This window comes from Hesperophylax consimilis, chromosome 17, assembly GCF_061612785.1.
Source record: "Hesperophylax consimilis isolate HC1 chromosome 17, BYU_Hcon_1.0, whole genome shotgun sequence".
Taxonomy (NCBI): domain Eukaryota; kingdom Metazoa; phylum Arthropoda; class Insecta; order Trichoptera; family Limnephilidae; genus Hesperophylax; species Hesperophylax consimilis.
The window spans coordinates 33,658,346-33,684,771 of record NC_142852.1 but is presented as its reverse complement, the minus strand read 5'-3'; the positions used below and the strand labels follow the sequence as shown (position 1 = coordinate 33,684,771).

At 37.3% G+C, this 26,426-nt stretch overlaps 1 protein-coding gene across 1 annotated transcript in view; it reads right to left on the bottom strand.

Annotated features, from left to right (window-relative positions):
* LOC149416465 (leucyl-cystinyl aminopeptidase) overlaps positions 1-26,426 on the bottom strand; it is a 61,794-nt gene that overhangs the window by 8,514 nt on the left and 26,854 nt on the right. Inside the window, exons 6-16 of the mRNA XM_089642004.1 lie at positions 18,216-18,331; positions 15,436-15,543; positions 14,134-14,206; positions 13,112-13,257; positions 11,060-11,139; positions 9,596-9,708; positions 9,338-9,474; positions 7,516-7,609; positions 6,543-6,692; positions 5,230-5,318; positions 3,130-3,290 (exon numbers count right to left, since the gene is read on the bottom strand). Coding sequence (XP_089498130.1) covers positions 3,130-3,290; positions 5,230-5,318; positions 6,543-6,692; positions 7,516-7,609; positions 9,338-9,474; positions 9,596-9,708; positions 11,060-11,139; positions 13,112-13,257; positions 14,134-14,206; positions 15,436-15,543; positions 18,216-18,331 — 1,267 coding nt within the window. The remainder of the gene's footprint in view (positions 1-3,129; positions 3,291-5,229; positions 5,319-6,542; positions 6,693-7,515; positions 7,610-9,337; positions 9,475-9,595; positions 9,709-11,059; positions 11,140-13,111; positions 13,258-14,133; positions 14,207-15,435; positions 15,544-18,215; positions 18,332-26,426) is intronic.

Genomic DNA, 26,426 nt, shown 5'->3' with positions numbered 1-26,426 from the left:
CTAACAAGGCTATTTAAAGTGGAATTAAATACATCCACTGTTTCAGAAAGTTAATTCAATATCACCATTCCTCGTGTTATGCTATGTTAAGGTATCTTAAACAAGTCATGGCGACTACTACTATGGGCTATCGATAGAGTTATGAATTATTTTAAAATTAAGTATTGCAAGATTTGCATATCGTCCGGTTTCTAAGCTAAATCCATTTGTTGTCTCGAGTAAGTCTATATAGTGCATGAACCTCGGATAAGTTCCATGCGTACGTATATAGATGTACCTGAGGAACATTCTAACATGATGGGGAAGACCTAAATATGGTCTCTCGTGTATAGGATGAACCAAATACGTGTCTAGAATGCTTTACTGATGAATTTAAATCCAACGTCTTGATGTTTGAAAGAGAGAGTACGAAAACAGTGTTCAATGTAGTTGTAATTGATAAATACTTGGATCAGGTGGATGAGCTTGTGTTTTTGGGAAGTATGGACAAGCTGATAGAGATTTTGAAAAGAGGGCAAATCAAGCAATTCCAATGGAGGACTGAACGCGTTTGGGGCTAGTTAAAAATGTGCAAACATACGAAGCTAGCAGTTCACAAGGTCCAGGGGATCTAACGCAGTGAATTCGACAACTCTACTATCGATGGGCGTACCTACGGATGTTTTTATACTGATCTACAGAGCACGGTCGCGCTGTTAATACCCAAACCGATATTTGCAATGCAAATTGACATGCTTTGGCAATACTAGCGCATCTGAATTGACATTCCTAAATATCGGCTACGTAAAAGTTTAAAATATTAATAAATTGACAATGTCCAATTGAAATAATAGCTTTAATATGTATTGGCAGTCAGTGTGTACTTTTTGACACTAAAAAGGAAGTTGATTAGTCTTTAGTTATGACGTACAACTTTTGTTGCTCTAAGTTACAACTGAATCAATTGATCGCGTCTTAGGTTAATTGCGTCTATGGATTCAGTTTACAATTTCTTTCAGTTCTAATAGCTTAGTTAGTTCACCCCCATTCATGAATAAGCCAGTTAATAATAAAAAAATAAAAATAAAAATATATATATTGCGGAAATTATAGATGTCTATTTGTGTCTCGATATATAAAAGAATTGAAATGAACAATATTTATATTGATTATTTTTAAGATGAAATATATCTCCCAGATCAGAATATTTATTTCCGAGACTGTGAAGTCTTGGAATCGGGGAATTTTGATAAGACAGTGTCCTGGTGTTGTAAAAATAAAAGGGTAGTAAATTTCGGCAAGATCTTTTGGGTATGTGGATGCTGATTAATTGGAGTAACTCAGGACAGTGAATTTTGTAATGAAGTATTTTATGTAATAGGTACTATTAAATCTGTGTTTATTCTTCTTTCAGAAAGTTTTAATAGGTACAATTTATCTAGTACCTAAGTATTTATAATCAATGTTTTCTACAGGAATATGCAATTTATAGTTTATATACTTCAGGAACTTATGTTGAATCTTTTCAATGTTATCGGAATGAATATTGTAAAAGGGAGACCATAACGTAGAGTTATACTCTAGTTGGCATCTAACAAGGGTTTTGTACAATATGATAAATGTGCCTAAATTATTGAAGTCTTTTGAAACTCTCAAAACAAACCCAAGAGTCTTAAGAGCCTTATTGATAATGTTATTAATATGATACACAAAATTTAGTTTGCTATCGAACAATATACCTAAGTCAATAATTCCACTGACGTAATTTAAGTTATCGCAATTATAGTTAGTGTCGTGCATATTGACAGCCTTTTTGGGCTAAAAGTTGTGGTTTTTGTCAATCGACGGTCGGAATCATATTCTGACCGTGTTTGCAAATACCGCTAACTGATCACAGATGACGTATTTCGTCAATATCGTATTGATAAAGGGCTTGACCTCCAGAAATGTTTAGAGAGTGGTTTTAATGGTGGTAGAAGTCGGGGACGCCCGAGGACGACTTATCTCTCATTATCTCTGTACAGGAATTGGATCTTGAGTATAATGTAGTTTTTTTTTAATAGTAGCAATATGATATACAGTAGTGAATGGTTGAAAAAGTCGGTGACGTGTTTTCTTTTATGCCTCTATTTTATTTGGTTACAATTCTGTTTGGTTACTGTTATGTTTTGGCACTGCTCTGTTTGGTTAATATTCTGTTTTGTCACTGTTCTGTTGGTTACTGTTATTTTTTTTATCATTTTTCTGTTTGTCTCTGTCCCGTTTGGTTACTATTCTATTTTGAATCGTTCTGTTTTGTAACTTTTATGTTTTGTCTCTGTTCTGTTTTGTCACTCTTCTGTTTGATTACTATTCTGTTTTGTTACGGTTCTGTATGTCTCTATTCTCTTTGGTTGTAGCAGTCTAATGTTGCCTGCTACGTATTCACTATTATTTTGTGACGTTTACACACTGGCGCTTCTAGAAGGAAGCTAGAGACGGGCGACACGGTAAATTTAGTACCATTCGGGCAGCCTTCTGGGAACCACGCGATTCGGGGAAGGACACGAGCGAGCGCTTCAGAAGACATTCTACCGACATTAATCACGACATTTTATCGGCATGAAATGACGCAGTAGTTTTGTCAAACATTTTCTCTGGTCATCGTTTTGCTCCAATCTAAATTTAATAACACGTAATGTGTTGTTTGGCGCCTTCTTCTAGTTAAATAGGTCAGAATATTATGTTTCACACTTTGTCACACTTCATTCATTTGCTACCAATTTTGAATAATATCCGAGCGCACAGAACTTCGTTCTGACGCTAACGCCTTGGGATGTAACATTTTGTTATTTAGAGGTCTCTTGCTCTTGCACTTTACGTTGTTAAAATAAATGCTTTGTTGAAATTCTTAATTCTTTCATTATTGCAAACGTAACAACCCGTTGTTGGTTCCCTTTCAGATTGATACAATGGCGACCCTCTTGGTTATAGCCGTTTTAAATTTTACAATGGTTGCAAACTAATTTAACTATTAATTGTTGCAACAGTGGATTCAAATCTGCTACATGGTTACTATTCTATTTCGTTACTGTTATCTTTTTTCATTGTTCTGTTTGGTTACTGTTCTGTTTGGTTACTATTCTGTTTGTCATGGAACCATTTGCTTACCGTTTCCAGGAGACACAGTGGAAGTAACATTGTCTCCTTGCAACAGAAGGAGATTCTCCCTGTCCTCGGGTTCTCCCAGGCCGCCCAGAGAGATCTCTATGTCCAGTAGAGACGGAAAAAGACTCATGTTGGTTTGCGGTACCTCGGCAGATAACAGAAACCTAGAAAGATACATGTAAATAAATTATTATTAATTATTAAATAAGACTATAATACATCTCTGAAATGTTTTAAATCATAAACCCAAGTGCGCTTTACTATTACAAAATTAAAAACGGTATTTAGTATTAGTGATCAAATTCTCAATTCACCAGACCATCTCCGCACCAGCGCGGATAATAGTGCCACCATAATAGGTTATCTGAGTGTATCATCAGCCTGTGTTGTGAACATGTGTTTTCGCAAAAAAAAAATTTATGAAGTGTCACATTTTAAAGACGTTCGTCTCCGAGCTATTTCTTCTATCGCAGCCCTCAGCAAGCTGCTGGGAAGGGGGTGTTGTGGCGTCGAGAAGAATCCAGATTAACTAAGTAATAATAAACCGCTCGACCTACTTAGGACCTACTCTCGAGTTACGTACCTGCAGCCGAAATAAGTAAACAAAACAAAGCAACCTACCGGCGACAATACTATCGCGCAGTCAGTCTGGCATATTACGACAACTCGCCAGAAGGTTCGAGTCTACCGCCTATGCATAATTGCCGCGCTGTCGAAGATTCCCGAAACACACAGACTGTGCGAGTGCCTCGAATTTAGTTGCAATTCAACTACCTACTGTTGCCACCGGCCGAACAGTATAAATAAGCCCGACGCAGCGAGTCAGTCAGTCAGTCATCAATCTGCTGCCAGTGGATAAATCTCACGAGTGATAATCCGCGCGCCTTTGCGCGAAGGACAATATACCCGGCTTCGCACGTACACATCGCGGACTCCATCGGGACATCATCATACCGCTTTGGCCCAGATTGCCGTCCCTGGCCAGCGCTACACGGATTACAGCGCCCTGGTTCCAGCGTCTCTGACCAGCGCTTCATCCACGCATCATGACCACCACGATGACACGCAGCATCCTCACTGGTCTACGCAGCTCCCGCTCAACCGCCTACAAGGTCCGCCGCACCCTCGGCCTTCCCGTCAGCACTGGAGTATTGATTCCCCAGATCGCCAGTGCCTGACAGTCATCGAGTCCCGGTCAGCAGCGCCCGGCGTCGACTCACTGACCCGCGCTTGACCTGCCAACACAGCCAGCATCCGGTGAATACATCTGTCCAGCGTCAACTTTCGTTACGGCCACCTGACTCACAAATAAACACTGTGACCTTCACGACACGCCTTTTATTTCGTGCCTCTCACCTGATCCCCAAAAATTTATTCCTACAGTGTGCCTTACCTAATACAGATCGAATAATATAACACTAAATACACAGTTTATACAAAGCGATGACAAAACTTAGAATAACAATAAAAGCAGGACCAAACAAGAAAATTAAAACTAGAACATAATATAAAACAGGAGGCAGTTTGTGCTCAGAAATGAGAATCTTCTGAGCAGATATTTTAAAAAGGTACAATAAGGAGGCAATCGAAACCAAACAATTACAAGAAGTTTGAGAAAATGGCTTATTATAAAATTTTGAAAAGAAGTTAAGATTTATGAATTGCAAGATTTTTACTAATTTTTAATGTAGTGTATGGAGTATTATCATGCCTTTATTGTGTAAGGTAGTATGCAATAATACTCTTAGGTAATCTATGTACTGATATTTATTGGGGGGCCGCTTGTAGCTAAAGAGAGCACACAACTAACGTGCATCGCCTTTTATAAGATCTTGAAGCATTCCATCTCGCTCGCACTCATCCACATTCGTACAAACATCACAATTACGCAAATAATATTTTGTCTTGATATGGCAGAGAAGTCGTCAACTCCACCAAAACCTTGCCCCTGTTTGACTTGAAATTGTTTTTGTGACCTATTTTTGTCATATACGTAATAATTTTTTAATTATCCAGTATTGTAACATTTTTCCTTGCATTAACTTCGTGTAATATGTAACGTTTTGCCTTTTATTAAATAAATAAATACATTTAAATATTTACCTTTCTTGTTTGACAGTAATCAATTCCCCATCCCGTGAAAGAGTCAGTAGAGGATAGCCTGCTTGTTCAGTCCAACTTTCCATAACAACCTGGAAACAAAGTCAGCATCATTAACTCTTCATGCTAATTTGTTCGGCTTTGGGAACAAAAAGCTATTCTGTAGACATAATTTGTTCGCTTTTCGGAACAGCTCATAAGGTCTAATAGAAATCCTTGTATCTCTCTTACCGTTACAGTTAGAAATATAAACAAAACGGTGTTAGAAAGAGAAAACACCAAGCTTTATATTCAAATATGGAAATTAACAGATTAATTCAAATGTACATCTTTATAAGTTCCTAAGGTTTCGACCGCAAGTTGAGAAATACTTATAAAATTGACGGATTAATACTGTTTGGTTTCAATCATAGATAATATAAACAAAATATGTACCATTTTAAACATTATTTTTTTTATGCGAATAATCGTCTGTAGCCAGTGAGACTATGCCATCCCCAATTGAGGTATGTTGTAAGGCTAAAGGTAGTGGGAGGGGAAGAATAAAGCACCTGGCTATTCAAATCTAGTCAGCAAATACGGACAAGGTCATTTTATGTTGTGTTCTACACTGGAACAAGTGCATTTGTACGCCGAGATTTGAACCGGTAACATCCGGATTTGTAGCCAAGAACCGTAGGTAATCATTCATCCATGGAGGCTGTAGTTCGTAGTTTTGTGTGCGGTGAACTTTCCGCGATGAACTTTCCGCGGTGAACTTTCCGCAATGAATGCTCCTAGCATTAGCGATACTTGCTAAGTAATAGCTGGTTAATATGCTAAGGAATAGCTGGTTAAAGTTTGTCGGGTACGTGCCGATACACCCTGTATATTCAATTTGGGAGGCGGATATGGGTACCTCCGCCCCGGTAACCATTTATTGGATAATCAACACCTCTGCCATAGGTCATCCCAAGTGGTTCACTGTGTTTGGAGACTTAGCGGGTGTGTCCGGTTGTATGTCATGGGGTGAGGTTTGTCTTGGTCTTGTCGTATCGGGAGAGATAGGTTTTGACCTCTCCAACAGGATTCTCTCGATCCATCACCTTCTGGACACACTAACCCCCAGATTCTTCACCACCCTCATACCTGTGTCATTGCCAATCTCTCCCTCTCCTTTTTTTTCCTCCTAAAGACCTGCTGTACAGCATTCCGAAAGATGATAAGGGCCATTATTTTATTTATGGTCTCCAGTTTGCAGCTAAAGTAAAATAAAAAATATACATATACACATTTTTTTGCGTGTATTCCTCTTAAGAAAATAAAGAAATTGAAACCTGCAGGTCCGCTCTGGCACGTCTTCCCAGAAGTCTCCAGAGGTCTCTGGGATCTGCGGCGCTGCGAGCGTGCTGAGAGAGGAAGTCCCTCAGAGCCGCCCTGGCCCCGGACCCTGCAGCCGCCCAAGCCATGCCGACAAGGGCGGCGCCCTGCAAATACAGAACACATTGTTGGATAAAGTAACACTATGCCTACATATTATTTATGCTTAAGATTGACTCGATGTCGATACTCCTATAAATTATTTTGTGTTGCACGAAGAAACGAGTGTCGCGTGTGGATCCAGGATAAGTATAATACAGGGTGTTCCAATAAGAGGTGTTATTTTGATATTCAATCGTAAAAGATCAATAGTTTCATTGCTTGTGTGGCACGTAGCGCCGTCTTGTTGAAAGTAAACGCTGTCCAGATCAATAACATCCAATTTTGGTCATGAAAAATCATTAATCATCTCTCGATAGCGCAATCCATTCACCGTAACTGTTGCTCCAGCCTCATTTTCGAAAAAGTAAGGTCCAATGACTCCGCCGGACCATAAACCGCACCAAACAGTCACACGTTGAGGATAGAGAGGCTTTTCAACCATAACTCTTGGGTTTTACGAGCCCCAGATGCGACAATTTTGCTTGTTGACGAAGCCACTGAGGTGGAAATGGGCCTCATCACTCAAGATGATTTGCATTTGATTCACTCAAGTGAATTTTAATAATTTCAATGCGTTGTTAAAGCTTACAATATATATATTTTTTATATTTACTTTATATATATTCTATGTATAATATGGAGCTCGTGGGATTGCACCACCCTCCCCGAGATCTGGAATAAAAATTAAAAAAAAAAAAATGCGTGTATCGTTCCATTTTTATTAATAGCGTAGTTTCTACTTGTCAAAGTAACATCTACCGAAATAGCGGGCTATTCAAAATAACGCCTCTTATTAGAAAACCCTGTAGTTTTAGAAAGTTGACTTACCTTGTGGTAGGACAATTCGTCCTGAACTGCTTCGATATCTTCCGGATCTGACACGCTCATGGAAACGGGATGCGCCGTGGGCAGAGCATCCAATCTGTCAATGAAAACAAAAAATTAAGGCCCCGTAGTAAGCGTTCAAAGATGGTATGAAAGGGAGATACGTTATTATGAATGTTAGAAGGAGCGCAAGAATATAAAAAAACGATAATTAATTAAGCGAAAATGGTGAAAATATTTAATAAAACTCGACTCGTTTGAAATACAGCAAAAATCTCTCGACAAATGCTTTAGTTGCATTCAAAGATATACTGTGATCTTTTTCATGCCAATATCATATTAAATAAAAAGATAATATCTATACATTTGTTATGCTATATATTAATTATTTAAATTCCCTCGATAGAAAAAAATTGCAAAGTAAGCTCCGAAAATTATGTTTTGAAAGACGTGTTTTGTTCTGTTATAGGCATGAAAAAAATCACAGTGTATATTTAAATATAACTAAAGCATTTGTCGAGAGATTCTTGCTCTATTTCAAACGAGTCGTCTTTACAGACACACTTACTTTTACATAAGTAAATATGAGATAAACGGTAAAATATATATGTTTGTGCGTTGGTGTCATACGATGTTTCACTAGAATGTTCTTATGCGATGCGTGTTGCAGGTATCAACGTTCCCGAACCTTTAGAGCGGGAGCACACAGAGAGCGGTCCGGAGTTCCGAGTTCCGAGTTCCGCGTTCGGCGTTCATTAGAATGTACTGATACTATAACAACAACGCACACAGCGGGCAGTCAGACCGCGGCGGTCAAAACGGAACGTCGCGTTCTAAGAGTTCTTTTCCCGCCGAGGCAGAGAACGCCAAAACGCCGCGATGTCCGAGGTTAAAAACACGGAAAAGTTAATTGAATTGGTTAGGGAAAGGAGTTTATTATACGATTTAAGTGATGTAAATTATAAAAATATAGAATCGTTGTTCATCTTTAAATAAATCCTGAAAAATACTAGTAAATTCGCCTTATTCTTGTGGCGTTGTGTTGATTGGGTGCACCCAATACTTCCTTTTCTTTTTAGAAGCTGCTAAGCTCCACAAGAGCAATAATTCTTCATCGGACGATAAACTTTCTAGTTACATGTTGCATATGCAAAGACCCAAACGAAACTAGAACGCGAGAATTTGAACGCCGCTTGTGTGCTTTGGAACTCTTGAGCGGTCAACGGTCACTAGAACGCAGAACTCTGACCGCTCTCTGTGTGCTCCCGCTCTTAAGTAGCTACCGCTACAGGTATATTCATTGGCTAAAACGCAATAATCGGTTTGTTTTGTAGGAACTATTCTAACTATTCATTATTTAATTTTAGGCGCTGGCAATATTTATTTAATCGCCACACTGGGACGCATGCGCACCGCGACCGCGTAACTCAAACCAGCCAGCGCAGTTGGAAACCATTTTGAATCTATTTCAAATGCCTTCAAACGTATTTCCCATATAAAATCTCACATGTCTTTCTATCAAAACAACTATGTCACCCAACAAATTACGATAACACTTTTGCCACGAAATTAATGATCTTTGCTGTTTCGCGTACGTTTTAAGAACCTTGAACAAGTTTACATCAAGTTGGGTTGCTAAGTTCATTTCTAGATCTTGTAGCGGGATTCTTTTCAGCCTCGCTATTGGCCGATAAAATAAAAAACTATATATATATAGGATTTGAGCGATAACTTTGTGCTCTATCTAATATATGGGGAAGTTGTATTAAGACATTAGGTATGAGAGGGACAATATATATTTATTATATATCGATGAGTTTCTTACTTGAGTGCAGGCACGGTGTGCTCCAAGAGCAAGGAGTCATCCATGGGTGAGGATGGAGAGTGCTGTAGCAGTGCAACCAGCCCCTCCGTCAGCCAACGAGAGCCCCACCACTTGGGGGTCACAAGACCGCCGAGCCACTGGAATACAAACACAAATACGTTCAATCACATCTCCAATGTTATAAGCACGAGTGCAATTTTTCTAACACACCTAAAACCCCGAAGACAATCACAACATCTAGTTTATATGTGGTTTTACCTGATGAGCGAGGAGTTTTTCCAATGTCTCCCTGTCTGGTAAAAGGGCTGTCCCAATACCCAGTAGTCCCCAACCTTCTGCAGTGTCTTCAAGTCCGTCCATTATAACCATGTCTGAAAAATACAAACAAATGTGGTTCAGGAAAGTTTACACAAAAATGAAGGGCGTTGCGACTTGGTTATATATTGGATAAAGACTGTACAAGTTCATATTCAAATTGGTACTATTAAAAAATGTCTTTAACTGTGCTCCGAAAGAGCTGGCAACATAGCATTTTAGCAGACGTTTAGGAATGTCAATTCGTAGATAGATGCGCTAGTGTTGATAATATATATCAAATTTCTATTTATTGAGTTATCAACATCGGTTTGGATATCAATCATGCTCGGGAAATCGGCGTAAAATCATCGCCTATGGATCCGATATTGTAAAGTTATCATATACATAGCGTATATACAGGGTTTTCCAATAAGAGGTGTTATTTTGATATTCAAAGAAACTTTTCCCGTAAAAGATCAATGGTTTCGTTGCTTGTGTGGCACGTGGCGCCGTCTTGTTGAAAGTGTACGTTGTCCAGATCAATACCATCCAATTCCGGCCATAAAAAATCATTAATCATCTCTCGATAGCGCAATCCATTCACCGTAACTGTTGCTCCAGACTCATTTTAGAAAAAGTAAGGTCCAATGACTCCCCGGATCATAAACCGCACCAAACAGTCACACGTTGAGAATTAAGAGGCTGTTCAGCAATAACTCTTGGGTTTTCCAGATGCCACAATTTTGCTTGTTGACGAAGCCACCGAGGTGGAAATGGGCCTCATCACTCAAGGTGATTTGCATTTGATTCACTCAAGTGAATTTTAATAATTTCAATGCGTTGTTGAAGCGTGTATCGTTCCATTTTTATTAATGGCGTAGTTTCAACTTGCCAAATGTTAAAAAATGACAGCTTCAAAAGTAACATCTACCGAAATAGCGGGCTATTCAAAATAACACATCTTTTTGGAAAAACCTGTATATATCTATTCGCGATGTAAATTTAATACGGAGTATTCAGTAACAACCCTTTCGTATTTCAACTTATTTCTAAAATTTTACCCATCAATGTAATATATCATTGAAGCAGAAGATTATACTAATCTTCTTCTTCTTTCGTATGGTGGGGGGGTCAGAGGGGGACATCTAGGTCTGCGAGCCAGTCTAGGGCATCAGGCGTCGCCATGTGACCCTCATCAATCCCGCTGGGGAATGAATGTATCGGGAACTCGTTGATCACATGTTCGGTGGTCTGCACCGCACCACATTCACACATCGCAGACTCTTTAAGGCCCCATCAAGAAAAGGTTTTGATATACGAATTCTTCCTTAACATTGTTGTGACTTCCTTAGCGTGTTGGATTCTGTTTAATTAAACATTCAGTATTACCCCAAGTTCTCTAATAACAAATTTTTAGTTACTTACCAAGTTTAGGAAGTGGGAAAGAAATATTTAAAAACGTTTCGTATCTGTCGATGATGCTCACTGCTTGGTCCAAAATAGTTCTGAAAAAAAAATGTGATTATCATACATGGTGTACGGAAATTCGTTGTACAAGTGTGGTAAAAACTTGTGAATCTACATCACATTTGGAGTCGATTTCGTAGTATAACTTTTTTGATTTAGGTTTTCGTTTTCGAGTAAATTGAGTTTGGAGTTGGAAATTTGCAGGTTTAATATTGTACTGGACAACTACGCCAGTGACATCGACTGTAAAATGCCGGTTTCCTCTCGGGGGTACCTTGGGTAAGGATTTACAATGAAACACAACTAGCGAATGTCGTCGGACAACTGACTGGTTGGGCCAGTTGTTTGCGTATTTATTGGGTTAAAATACAGTTTCTACACGTGTTAATGTGTAGCAATTATTCTTATATCCAAACATAAATATTCCAATGCGTCATAGCGCCGAGAATTAATTACTGAGGTCCCACAGTTATGTCGTGCGAGTAATTCATCCTTGAAGTGGCAATATGACACATGTACGGTGATTTAAAATCTTATCAAGGTGACTCATCGTGCGAGATTATCCTCGAAGGATTCGGCATCGTAAAATGTGTGATATCAGAATATTCATTTTCTTAATTATTTAATAATTATTAGGTACATCCTTCTGCTGTCGGGTACAAATATGAAAAATTCGTTCACTAAGGGGTTAATAACTAACCTATAATAATAACCGTACACCCGACTTAAAAATAAAAATAAAAAGGTTTTTTTGGTTCTTTAGAGTCTTTTTTTAATGTAAAAACTGCACAAGTGTCGCAACTGTTCCAAGTGTGGAGCCAATGGGATTATGACATCCCCAATTGGGGTATGCTGTGAGGCTGATTGTTTTGGGTGGTGAAATAGATGGGGAAGAGGAAGTTGGGGCACCACCTGGCAATTCAGATCTGTTCACCAAACACGTCTAAAGCCATTTCAGGCAACGTTTCAATTCTGAATGGTGGTTTTACACCAAAGCGATACTGAGAGTATCTTCCACTCTGGAACGTGCTACAAGTATACTATATAATATTTTTACTTGTAAATTAAAAATTACTTGCGCACATATGCTTCTCATAAAAATCGATCTCCATTACTGTCATGGTGAAAAATATGACCTAAACGGTGTTAGAAAGAGAAAACACCACGCTTTATATTCAAATCTAGAAGTAAAGTTTTGAAGTTGTGAATCCTGAAAAGTGTATCTAATAATACTATTCTAAATAATTGAAAAATAAACTTTTTATAATTTTTTGTTTTACTTGATCGTGCCATGTCTTCCTTGGGCGTCTACGACTTCCACCGTTCACGGCTGTATAAAAAATTGTCAATTTCTATCTAATATCTTTAGATTTGTTATGCCGAAACATTTTTTATATAAAATTTCCTCGATAGAAAAAAATCGCAAAGTAAGCTCCGAAATTATTAAAAACACGTTTTGTTCTGTTATTTAATATGTTATAGGCATTAAAAAATTCACAGTTTATCTTTAAATGCAATTAAAGCATTTGCCGAGAGATTTATGCTCTATTTCAAACGAGTCGTGTTTTATTAAATATTTTCACCATTTTCGCCTAATTATTATCGTTTTTTAATATTCGTATTTACATATCTCCCTTTCAAACCATCTCTGAACGCTTACTACGGGGCCTCAACCCGAAATTATAACCTAACAACCTGTTATCAGAGGCGCTGCAGAAATTGTACTGAAGGTGTTGTGGCGTCGAGAGAAGAATCCAGATTAACTCATCAATAGTAAACAGCTCGACCCACCTAAGTACTTACAAATTACTACCGAGAACTAATTAGACTAATATTATAGTTGAATGTATGAAAAAAACGATTGATTGAGGAATTAAATGCTGCATTTGTTTTGTGTGGACTAGCGCTGTATGTCGTATACGTCTCAAAAGTATGTTAAAATTAATTAGTGAATATTTCAACGAAGGCTTAGAGTGTTGTATAGTGGATAAGGGTAAGAAAAAGACTTACTGCGCCTTGTCTAGGTGATACTTGTCTGCATAGACACTGATGCTGGCTCCTCTAGGCGCATGCGCAGCCGCTCTACTAAATTCACACACAACTATCCCCACAAGATACGTGCTCATCTCGGGTGACTCTTGAAAATCGTCTTGCAACTGTTAACAACAAAAAAATATTATTATTTTAAAACAGGTCTTGCAACTGTTAACAAAAAAAAATATTATTATTTTAAAACAGGTACACTTATATTAGCACAAAGGATAACAAATTATTAGCCTGAAACACAATCATAAACTGAAAGAATTGAACCCGAACCATTGTGAAAAAAAAAAATTTTTTGAATGAAATATTAGTATTTATTGAATTATTTTGTGGTTAAAAATAAGTCGACGTAGCACAGTGGTTCCGTGCACCTGACCGACAGTCAGAAGGTGCAGATTTTTCAATTGATATTCGTATTTCAGGCTAAAAATTATTGCTTTTAATAATTTGTTAAAAAACAATCCAATATTGATGTTACTAACGTATAATTACAATTTAGCCCGCCTGTTTAATGGTAACATGCCGTATCTACAGATACAACATATTGGCTTTACAGCGCTCAGTCAATTCCATTCTACGAGTTACATAATATCAACTTACTATTATTCGATTATTATGGTTACTTCCCAAGTAATTAACGATGGCACAATGTTGTAATTGCAGAAAAGAACACTTCTGTAATGACGGAAAGAATAAATTAATCAAATTACAGCATTCTGCCAGGACAAACACACAGCACTTTCCAGCGATTACAGCATTGTGCCAAGGTCAATTAAAAAAAATACCTGTACTTCTGTACAAAGTTTTACCACACATACGCCTTAGAGACCTCATTTATATAAAACTGATTAGAAGAACAGATAGAAAAGAAGAACAAAAAAAATCGAAATCGGAATCTCGGGTTGCCGGACGGGTGCGTTTACCGGTTTCGCCTCCGACCCGATTTTCAATTTAAAAGATTGACAAAAAAATGTAAATGTTTATCTTACCAATCTATGTCCAAGATAAAAACCAGCCTCCTCCGTGGCAGCAATCGGCATATTTGTCAAAGAAACATGAAATCTACAACAGAAAAATTAAACAACAAAATTAGTCAGTAAATAACTATGGCAGTTCACTCAAATATCCAAAAACATGGTTTGTTTCGTGGTGCAACAACAGTTAAAACAACACATCAAAACAAGGTTTGTTTCGTGGTACAATAACAGTTAAAACAACACATGAAAACAAGGTTTGTTTCGTGGTGCAACAACAGTTAAAACAACACATGAAAACAAGGTTTGTTTCGTCGGGCAATAGCTGTGAAAACAACACAATGAAACAAGATTATTTCCGTGGGGCAAAACCAATGAAAACAGCACAAAGAAACAAGGTTAGTTTCGTGGGGCAACAGTCGTTTAAATAACACATGAAAACAAGGTTTGTTTCGTGGGTCAATAGTTGTGAAAACAACACAAAGAAACAAGGTCTATTTTGTGGGGAAATAGCAGTTAAAACAACACAACAAAACAATATTTGTTTCGTGGTGCAACAACAGTCAAAACAACATACGAAAATAAGGTTTGTTTTGTCATGAAACAACAGCAGTTAAAATATCACATGAATACTAGGTTTGTTTCTTAATACAACAGCAGTTTAAACAACACATGAACATAACCTTTGTTTCGTGGTGCAACAGCAGTGAAAACATAAAAAACAAGGTTTGTTTTGTAATTTAACAGCAGTTAAAATAACAAAAGAAAACAAGGTATGTTTCGTGGGGCAAAAGTTTAAAAAACACACGAAAATAAGGTTTGTACCATGATAAAACAACACATGAAAACAAGGTTTATTTTAGATAAAATAACACAAGAAACAAGGTTTGTTTTGTGATTCACGAAAATGTGTTTGCCTTGATTCAACAGCGGTAGTTATTGTCACAAAACAAGGTTTGTTTTGTGGGGCAACAGTAGTTTAAATAACACACGAAAACAAGGTTTGTTCCATGATAAAACAAGACAAGAAGATAAAGTTTGTTTTGTAAAACAACAGCAGTTAAAATAACACAAGAATACAAGGTTTGATTCGTGGGTAAAAAGATTAAATAACGCACGAAAACAAGGTTTGTTCCATGACGAAACAACACAAGAAAACAGAGTTTGTTTAGTGATACACGAAAATGTGTTTGCCTTGATTCAACAGCAGTACCTAGTTATTGTCACAAAACAAGGTTTGTTTCGTAATTAACTGGAGAGTTTATATTGTAATGTGAACTCTTAACTAAGACACATATTGAGAGAGACATTACTAACCTGTCCCTTACGATGGTGATTTTAAATCTTGCCTTTAGTTGAGGTTCGTCAAAGCATGGAAAGGCTGACCTCGCGTGGATCATTCCGAAATTCGTCGCCGCCAGTTGTCTGAAATAATAAATATACCATTGCAGAAGAAGTAACAACCAGGATCTCTCATCTCACCGGGACAACGTCTTTATCCACTCGACCAATGGGACCTAATTATCATTCGACATATTTGTCGGTCTCATATTTCAAATCCAGAATTAACAATATTATCGCATATTTTTGGCAACAGAACAAGACACAGAAAATAAAAAGAGATAAAGGTTACGACTGCCTCCGCGGTCGAGGGGTTAGGCTCTCGACTAGCAAGCTGGAGGTCGCGATTCAAATCCCGGCGTGCGCAAGAAAATTTTATTTGATTAATTTGTGTTATTTCACTATTTGTTTATTTATAATGATATATAGTGTTCTGGCGCACAGTGGGCTGAAAATCGCCTTTCATAGACATAGAGACTTGAATTTTCAAGGGTATTTTTTTTGGATAGAAATGGATTCTGCTGATCATTACTATGCTATAAAATTTCATATGAAGCAATTAATAAAGATAACAAATAATTATAAGCAATAATTAGTCGCCTGAAATATCAATACAAATTGAAAATATCTCACGAGAAAAAATAAATGCCGCCAACGGGAATTGAACCCGTACCTTCTGATGTCCGGTCAGGTGCTCTGAAACCACTGAGCTATGTCGGCTTATTTCCAACCCGCCGAATGATTCAATATGTACTAGTACCTCAATCAACAATTACTGCTTATTATATTTTTCCACCTGTAAACAACCAACTTTATTTTTGTAGGAAAGGCTTTGTTAGTGCTAAATTTCTCACTAGATGGCGTCGAGACATATTATATCTTCATTTATTGGTGAAATATTTTTGACTTGTCTTTAATGATAAACTAATGTTTATAAGACAAGGTTTTATGCATATCATAAATGATAAGCAATAATTAGTCGGTTTCAGAGCACCTGACCGGACATCAGTGAGTGTGTCTAATAGTTGGTCGTGCATGTATTGCATAAGAATGTTATATTTTGTCTTGTATTCCTAGTCGTCACATGGAATTTAATAGTGGCAAGGATGGCAGGACTATCAATTAAGTTGTTAATTACTCTGTGTAACACAACCAGGTCTGAAATAATTCTCCTGTCAGACAGTGTTATTAGATGCAATTGATTCATCAAACTGACACAATTAATGTAATCAATAGGAATTCTGAGCTTAAATTTTACGTACTTAAGAAATTTGTGCAGAACTCTTTCTATATTATTGGAGTGAATTTTATATAAAGGGGACCAAATAGGTGAATTATTCTCCAATTGACTTCTGACTAATGAAATATAGAGGGTTCTCATACAATCTATGGACTTAAAATCAGTTAACATAGCATTTATATAGCGCAGTTTAGTGTCATTTCACTTCAAGTGCGTTAAACCTTTGTGCTTCCTCTTTATTTTATACAAAAACAACCTTACTAATAAAAAAATCTCTTCCCAACAAATTTTGTATACAAATTGTATAAAGACTTTACAAGTTTATATTCGATTTGGTACTAATAAAAAAAATCTTTAACTCCATTTTCTTAAATTCAGCAACTATTCGGAATATCGTTTTCTATAACGCAAATTCCATTGGTAAATATGTAACTTTATGTATGTATTTTGTATGTTTAGATTATGTTCGTGGTAAACTTTTTTTTCAACCATTTTCATGCTTAAAGTTGAAATACTGCAAATTATAAATATTAAATTATATTTGAAATACAAAAACTTAAGAACTTATTAAAATAGAAAGGACATTTAAAATACCTTAGAAATTATTATTATTAAAGAAATCATGTGTTTTTGGTTTGTTAATTTGGTCGCCTAGAAATGTTTTTTTTAATTTATTTATTTTTTTATTTAATATTTGAAAAAAATATTTTTTTACATAGATAATTACAGGATATCAACAAGATATAAAACAATAGAAATTAAAGTAGCCTTTAATTAAATTTTCAGGTGCTTTAATTAAATACTGCGAGTATAATACATCTTGGCCTTTGAAATAATCGAGTATTTTTTAGATAAGTCTTTTTATAAGCCCAGAAAAAAATAATGTAAAGGCCTATGAAAACTGCTTTAAAGTTCAAAATCTCCTACTTACGAATCCATTTTCGGTTATTATTTTATTGTATAGTGTGGCAAATTAAGTTATTTATAAAATGATCGAAAAAAAAAAAAGTATTTATGCCTGAACATCCACAAAATAAAATAAAAGGTCCTTTTTGGCCATGTTTTTTTCTTGCATAAATCAAAACAGGCGGATGGTGTTAGGCGGGAATTTAAACCTTATCGACATCTACGTAAGGGGTGTTATTGATAGCGGCTCGATTTAAAATATTACACGACGTAGTGCATCGCCTTAACAGTAGTTAATAAAGGAGATACACAACCCTATTTTGGCTTTAAAAAAAACGTATTCCATTAACTATTTATCGATATTATGTCAGTTAGTAAGGTTTTCATGTACGCGGTTATTTATCAATTGTATAAAATATAAACGATGTTTATTGTTAAGGCTGTAATTTTTTTTATTTTTTTATTTGTGTAATATACAGTCTTCAGTGGCAGACAAGGCTGCCCAAGTTCCTACGGCTGCGCCAATTTGGGTGCAGTACACAATTGTAGCTTAGTAAAAGGCGTCCAGGATAGAAGAAGAACATAGCTAAGTATTTCAAATATGGCTTACTTTTTCTCTCCGTCTGCATTCAGATAGTCAGATATGAAGAATCCCTTGGCTTTGTGCAGGAGTCGTGCGTTGTAGCGGAGGCTGATTGTGTAATTCCCTCGTCTTCTGAATTTGTCCTGAAATGATATATTAAAGCTCTGTTATAAACGTTCATAAAGGAGAAGACGATGGTGTGAAAGGGACACATGTAAATATGAATAAGCGGTTATGATAACCATTGTTGTAAAAATATTTAATTTATTAATTTTATTTTAGTAATTTGTATATTTTAAGTTTACAAATGACTAATTAATTTGTTACGTATAAATATACTATGTTTTTTCTTGCTTGATGTAGCTCCTACACAACATCTTGAACTTTCCAATTGGGGTAGACTTTAGGTTTTCCGGCAGCGCGTTATAGTATTTCATCCCTTTAAATAGTATACAATGTTATGATGCAGGGCTAGACTCCTTTTGTTTTAATATTTTATTCATTAATTTATTCTGCATCATCACATTTATCCTCGCCGATTCTCTAACCTAGTTAGGAACTGGGCGATTGTCGCGGGTATTGGTTTTGGTAAAATTTCGAATCATAATTTAAAATTTAAAATCTGTACCGGGCGGAAACAGAACAAAAACACTTCCTTGCCTGCAGAGAAACCAGAGAGTGGGCCTGATCTCTCGGCAGACGACAGTCACAGTTTTCCGGAGTGAAATTGTTTGGGAATGGTTTCCCTTTAATCGGAGTGGCGAAGTCTAGTTTTATAGAGTCGTATAAATGGAGTAAAATACGAGGTTCCATAGTGGAATTGGTTCCGTGGCTCGTTCGAATATTGTAACCACGCGGCATCATGAATCGCAAACGGAGTCAGACGTGTGATCTGCTTGAATCCGACCCATCCTTTATGGGATGAAGAAGCCAGTGGCTTGAAATGTTGTGCCCGGTTACCGGAAGCCTAAGGATGGTATTCTTTCTCGCGGTTTGGCACTACGCCGACCGCATTTTCACCAGGGCCGTAGGGAGGCCTATTTTTCCTTGCATAAAGGGAATCCTCGCCAGGATACACGGATGAGACCGCGGGCACCAGATTCCTCTTCCTCAGTCGCCAGATTGCCAGTTTCCTGCCACGGACAGTCGCCAGGAGGCGGAACTGACTCTTCCTCTTGCTCCGTCTGGAGCCCCCTGGAGCTCAGCCTGATGAGGTGCTGCTCCAGCTCGAGTGGGATGTTACTTAATTAGCTATATAGATAAAGCGTGGTCGGAACCTTGGGGGTAAGCTTGTATCTGGCTTTTATTATATTGTTTTCGTTATAACTCACACGGTAGAGTGTATAGACTTGTATTGTATTCGAAATAATATACATTAATGTTACTCTAAACCTTCTTTCCTTGACTCTAAATTACACATTGTAACCTGACACATTTCTGGTTTCGAACCCAACCCCCTGAGAACCCTGGGATCACAAACATTCTTGTGGGTATCTGACCCTCAAGAATTGGCGCTTCCAGTACTGGATAAAGTTTGTGATTCCACATTCATTATTATAACCTGAAATGTCTGGTGAGTATTGTAGGTTGCACGTAGCAGGTAACCATAGCAACTACTCTACGTAGCAATTGGCGACCCACTTAAAACAAGGCTATAAATGTGTCAGGATTGTGTTTTTTTTTGGATGGTTTAGGGTTATTTTGTTCTCTTGGAGCTCTGATACATAACCTAAAATGTTAACCTTGTTTGTTAAATGTTAACCCGATAACTGTAAAAGTGACAAAAGTGAAATTGTTATCGCATGATTGTATGAATTTCTTATGTGCGTTGTTTTAAGGAATTGTGTGAATGTTAGGGATCATTCCTCCTTTATGGTGCCGTTAAATAATAAATTGAAACATGTTTATTCATTAATGCAGTTGACAACTGAATATTATTATACACAAATAACAACGCATATCGAAGTAACGGGAGTCGGTTCATTGCCATTAGTTCATAGCATGGGTTAATAGCAAATAATTTCAAATAAAAAATGTATATTCTAATTAGGTAATTGTTTTCATTTTGAAAAGTGATTCTTTTTTTTTATTCTCGTGTGGATTTAATACGAGAATAAATAATATTCTACGGAAAAATATAATAATATAAATATAATAATAGTACGGAAAAACCAGGGCTGGCAAAAGAAATAAATATTTTATCAAGGTTGCCACAATTTTTTTCAAGGTTGCCACAAAATATATATTTTTTTTACCTTATTTATCAAGGTTGCCACAAATATTTTTCAGGGTTGCGAAATTTTTTTTATTAATTTTTAATTGGAAAAAAGTACGCACTATACTGATGTGTTTCTACTTAATGTACTTCTTTTGAGTTTTTGCTTTCTAGTATTGTCATAATATGTTATAGACAAGTTCTTTCGGATTTCGGAAACTAACGGTCATCTTCTTTTTCTATTTTATATCAAGTATAACTTCTGACGTCATCATGTCTACTCCAATTCCGAATGTGAACAACGCTTCCAAGGAGGAGCTAATTAAGGAACTAACGGCGCGGTCAATCAGACCAGATAATACATTCCAAGTGTTACGCGCACAAGCGCGCGCTTTTAATAAAAAACAAAAACAAATTTCTAATGCAGATTCAGAGAATAATGATTCAGAATGTGACTCCGAAGTTGAAACGACGGGTAATAATTCGGACGGGGAAATAAATAGTGAAGTTAAAGGGAAGGTTACCCTAATTAAAGAAACCAAAATAATTTATAAGGAATCTTCGTCGCGTGGGCTTGGTAACTGGGATTACAAGTTCGATGGTAAAACCTGTGTGCGGGACTTTTTGAGTTTGTTAGATGAACGTTGCAGATCACGGGGCATTACGCACAAAGAAAAAGTGAAATCTTTTAATGAAATTCTAGATGGTCTTGCCTTACTGTGGTATAGGTCTATTTACACCCCAGATTTAAAGTGGGATGACCTATCCAAGCTATTAATCAACCAGTTCGAGGGAGAGGGTAAACAGATTGAATTAAAAACAGAACTTTTTAATTTGAAACAGCCTAAGGGTATGTCTGTTTTTGAGTTTACTTTGAGAATGAAGGCCCTCAATAATAAACTTGATGCCAAACTGCCAGAGGCAGAACTGCTGCAATTAGCAATGAAGGCACTGCTACCATCATATGCAAACTTACTAGCAGCAAGAGATTTTATCTCTTTCGAAGATCTCTCTAAGGCAGCAACAAAATTAGAATCACTAACTGAAGCTTCAACGTCTTCTTCTTCTAATCAAAAAGTGGTTGAACTACCAGAAAAATATAGTAACTTTAGAAAGTATTCGTCTTTCAATAATAAGGCTAGTTTCAATAATAGTCACAACACTTCGACTTTTCATCAAAAACAACAAAGTCATCAGAATACGTACAATAATGATGTTTTCACGCGTAAGACGTCTTCTCTTCCAAATAATAAGATTATTTGTGACTTTTGTAAGAAAAGTGGGCATAAGGTAACGGAATGCTGGAAGAAAGCCTCCAATTCTAAAAATGCTAACGTTGGTACCGTACATACTGGTAGCAAGAATCACACTCAAAAAAAACTAGCTTGGAGTCAATCTGGACACGCCCCTCCCTGTGCGCAAAGGGAACGGGAGTGGCAGAGTTGGCTCCGACTGGTTCGTCAGTTTTTGTCAACACCGTCTTCTGGGGTGGTGGGCCCGCTACCACAGAAGCCGGAGGTTGAGGGAGATAATCGTCCATTCGTTAATATATATATATATTAGATAATACGTTTTCTGCTCTCTTAGACAGTGGAGCAACAGTCTCTTGTTTAGGGGGAGATAGTTTTAAGCAATTTGTAGATTTAGGCGTAGAATTAGAAAAAGTTGATTTTAAAGTTAAAACAGCTGACGGTTCGAGTCAGTCTGTTCTGGGTACTTTAACCTTGCCGGTGACGTACAGGACAATCACGAAGGAGGTTGTCTTTTACGTCATCCCATCATTATCACCTGATTTTATCTTAGGAGTCAACTTTTGGAGGCAGTTTCGAATCGCACCGGAACTGTTTCCAGAAGTTCACGAACCTGACCATGAAGGACACCTTAATGAATTAAGAGCAATACGGCCGGCTTCTTCATTATCTGTTTCTGAGAGTAAAGCTCTTTCGAAAATGATTAATAAATTCGAATCTATTTCTTACGAAAGGAAAGGTCTGGGTTTAACTCATTTAGTAAAACATAAAATCGTTACCAATGGTCCGCCGATTAAGCAGCGCTACTATCCTCTGTCTCCGGCAAGACAAAGGCAACTTGACGCGGAAGTGGACGAGATGCTAAATTTGGGAGTAATCCGTCCCTCTCGTTCACCGTGGTCTAGCCCAGTTGTTATTGTACAGAAGAAGGATGGGACAGGGAGATTTTGCCTGGATTCCAGGAAAATTAATAATGTCACGGTCAGAGATAGTTATCCACTACCTCATATCGCACGTATCTTGGACAAACTTGGCGGCGCAAGATATGTGTCTTCGATAGACTTGAGTAAGGCCTTTTGGCAGGTAGCGCTGGATAAAGACTCTTGCGAGAAAACGGCATTCGTCGTCCCAGGTCGGGGACTCTTCGAATTTACTCGTATGCCGTTTGGGTTAAAAAATGCACCCTCTGAACTCCAAAGACTGGCTCACGCTCTTTTTGGACCTGAATTTGATGATAACGCTTTCTGTTATCTGGACGATTTAATTTTAATCTCGGAAGATTTTAATTCACATATGAGACTACTTGATAAAGTTTTCGAAAGACTGAGAGACGCGGGTCTCACAATAAATCAAAAAAAATCAGAGTTCTGTAAATCGGAGCTTAAGTACTTGGGGTACATAGTAGATTCACAAGGGCTTCGCACGGACCCGGTAAAAATTGAAAGCATTAAGGATTTCCCTATTCCAAAAAACGCGAAAGGAATTCGAGCTTTTATTGGCCTTTCAGGGTATTTTAGACGTTTTATAAAAGGCTTCTCCAGTATAGCCGCTCCGTTAACAAAGCTTACTGGATCAAAGAATGGAGTCAGTAAATTTAAGTGGACTCCAGAAGCTGATAAAGCGTTTAATGATCTAAAACAAGCTCTTATTAGTGCTCCAGTTCTAAGCTGCCCAAATTTTTCTGAACCGTTCGCGATTCATTGCGATGCAAGCTCCGTTGGAATTGGTGGTGTTCTAATTCAAAATATAGACGGTGCCGAACACCCGATCGCGTACTATTCACGTTGTCTTAATACCCACGAACGTAACTATGGCATCACGGAAAGAGAGCTTTTAGCGGTATTAGATTCTGTCACCCATTTTAGACCCTACATAGAAGGGGCTCATTTCACGGTAATTACAGACCATTCGAGCCTGAAATGGCTTGGATCCTTGTCAAACCCAAGTGGTCGTCTGGCGCGTTGGAGCACTCGTCTTTGTCAGTTTTCCTTTGACGTCATCCATCGTAAAGGTACGCAGCATATTGTACCAGACGTACTTTCTCGCATGGATCTCGCGCTAATTTCGGGTCTTGACTCTCAACCTACGTCGGACAAATGGTACCAAAATGCATGGCAAGGTTGCCAGGATTTTCCTCAAAGATTTTCTAACTTCCAAATTAAAGATAACGAATTGTATCGCCATACGAAAACTCAATTAGCCTTACGGGAGGACACTGCTTGGAAGAAGGTGATTCCTCAGGAAAATAGGAAAGCTATTATTTCAGACTCCCACGAGTCGACTCGTTCATGTCATCCAGGAGTTTTTAAAACATATAAAAAGTTACAACTTCGCTATTTTTGGCCTAACATGTACAAAGATGTCAAAGAATTTATTAGTCATTGTGCTGTTTGCAAAGCGCATAAAATCAGCACGGCACCACCGAACGGTTTATCTTCTAACCCGAAAAAAGTAACAAGGCCTATGCAGATGCTATCTTTAGATTTGGTAGGACCTTTGCCTCGTAGTTATTCAGGACATACGGTAATTTTAACTTGCGTTGATGTTTTCTCTAAATTCACGTGGTTATTTCCGCTGCGCAAAGGCACCGCGGGAAGCACAGTAAAGAATTTAGAGGAAAATATTTTCCTAGTACACGGTGTACCGAAAACTATTATTTGTGACAACGGGCCCCAATTCATCTCAAAGGAATTTAAGGACCTCCTTAAGAGTTATAATGTTCCACCCCCATTTTATAACTCGTATTATACTCCACAGAATAATGTCGTCGAAAGATACAACCAAACTCTTGGAACCGCGTTGTCAATCCTGGTGGAATCAGACCACCGTAACTGGGCTAAATTTCTGCCACAGGTTCAGTCCGCAATGAACAACACTGTTAATTGCGCGACAAATTATACACCGTACTTCCTTATGCACGGCAGGGAGCAAATTCTCGACGGATATTTGCACCGTATACCTATAGATAATGGGGAAATTAACTCGGAAAGAGGAGCTTCGCCCTCCGCTTATGCTCAAAGGCTACAGGGTCTAGCAAACATATACAAGCAGGTTTCAGACGCTTTGTTCAAAGCCTACAAGACGGGAGCGAATCGTTATAACTTACGCAGAAGAAACGTCACATTTCAAGTAGGGGACGTCGTGTGGAGACGAAACTTTGTTCAGTCAAACGCATTAAATTACTTCTCTCAAAAATTGTCCCCACGCTTCGTGCAAAATGTTATAATAAAGAAGAAATCGGATTTAGTGTATACCCTGGCAGACCTTACAGGAAAAGTATCTGGCGATTTCCATGTAAAGGATATCGTCAAGACGGACAATGTTCCGGTATAAATTCTTTTCGAACATCAGTGCCTCCGAAGGTCTGGCCAACTTTCGTGAGGATTGATATTATTAATAATTAAGAACTTCGGTTCCTTATTAGAATTTCTAAGCACGGAAAACTTCACCGGCCTGATCAACCGAGTTGAAGAATTCCCATGCCATCTGACAGAATTTGGTCCTGTCATAATTTCATTTCGGAAGAAATGTTTAAATACCTCGCGAGGGCGTTTTTTTTTATATATCTGTTATTGTTAATTATAAGCCACTTGCTTAAAACAATTAACCATCAACTCCGGTATGAATGCTCGAATTGAATGGACTAGAAATAAACCTTATTAGAATTAGTAATAATTAATGTAGTATTTATTTATTAGCAATAATTTATTTATTTACTTAAACTTAAGTACACAACAGACTCCAAGTGAACAAATGAACACTCATTTAAAAATATTATGAATTTTGTATAATGAAATTGGTTAATATACCTTAACATGTAGTATGTGTTAGGATATAACATCTTGAAATGTAAGGAGTTACATTCCCACTGTCTCTTTCGTTTCACGATGGTGAAAACAAAGAAGCATTGTCTACAAATTACGTACTTGAACACTGGTTGTTCTCGTTTCATCATTAATATGTAAACGGATATTTTTGTTATTGTTTTACAGTAAATGTCTTGATGGGTCATGAAAATATATTAAAGACTGCACCAAGCGGTGCACTGAACATTTAATCTCATAGTGATAAAATGGAGCTGTTCGCTTTATTGCTGATGAAACGAGACATAACTTACTTGTTTTCCTTTATAAGTACGGTTCTGACTTATAATGTGGAACGATATCCCACCACCGATCCTTCCACATTTTAAGCCACTTCTTTCATATTATGATTCTTGAACCTGATTTTTCTGTATTTTGTCAAGATCAGAACATACGAAGATGTATTGAAACCTTCCGTAGGTTCTGACCTAGGTTTAATCTATAAATGTTTATTTTATTTGTTGCTGATTCTTTGACTTCTCAACAGTCATTTCTGTGTACACACTTGTTGTACTTGTTACAAATAAATTTTTTTTTAATTTTAAAAATTGCATTGCATTAAATCTTGCTACCATGTAAGTAACCTGGGATGTTCCTTTCCTATTGTTTTAGAATTTTTATTATAAACTCTTAAGTTTATTATACATAATTGTTGTTACAGTCCTGCGAGACTTATTATTAACAATTTTTTTTTTTGAACAACTGTTTACAGAGAAAACCATAAGTTGTTTCATAAAAATATCGATTACGCCTTCGTTACTGTTGGACGTATACCTAGATCACTGCACTAATAATAGTTGCATATCACTTAACCCGATTGCACCTTCTATATTGATGGCTGTATACTGTATTAATTTGGCTCCATTCTTATGCGATGGTTGTTGACTGCTTAACACTCTTGTTGAATTAA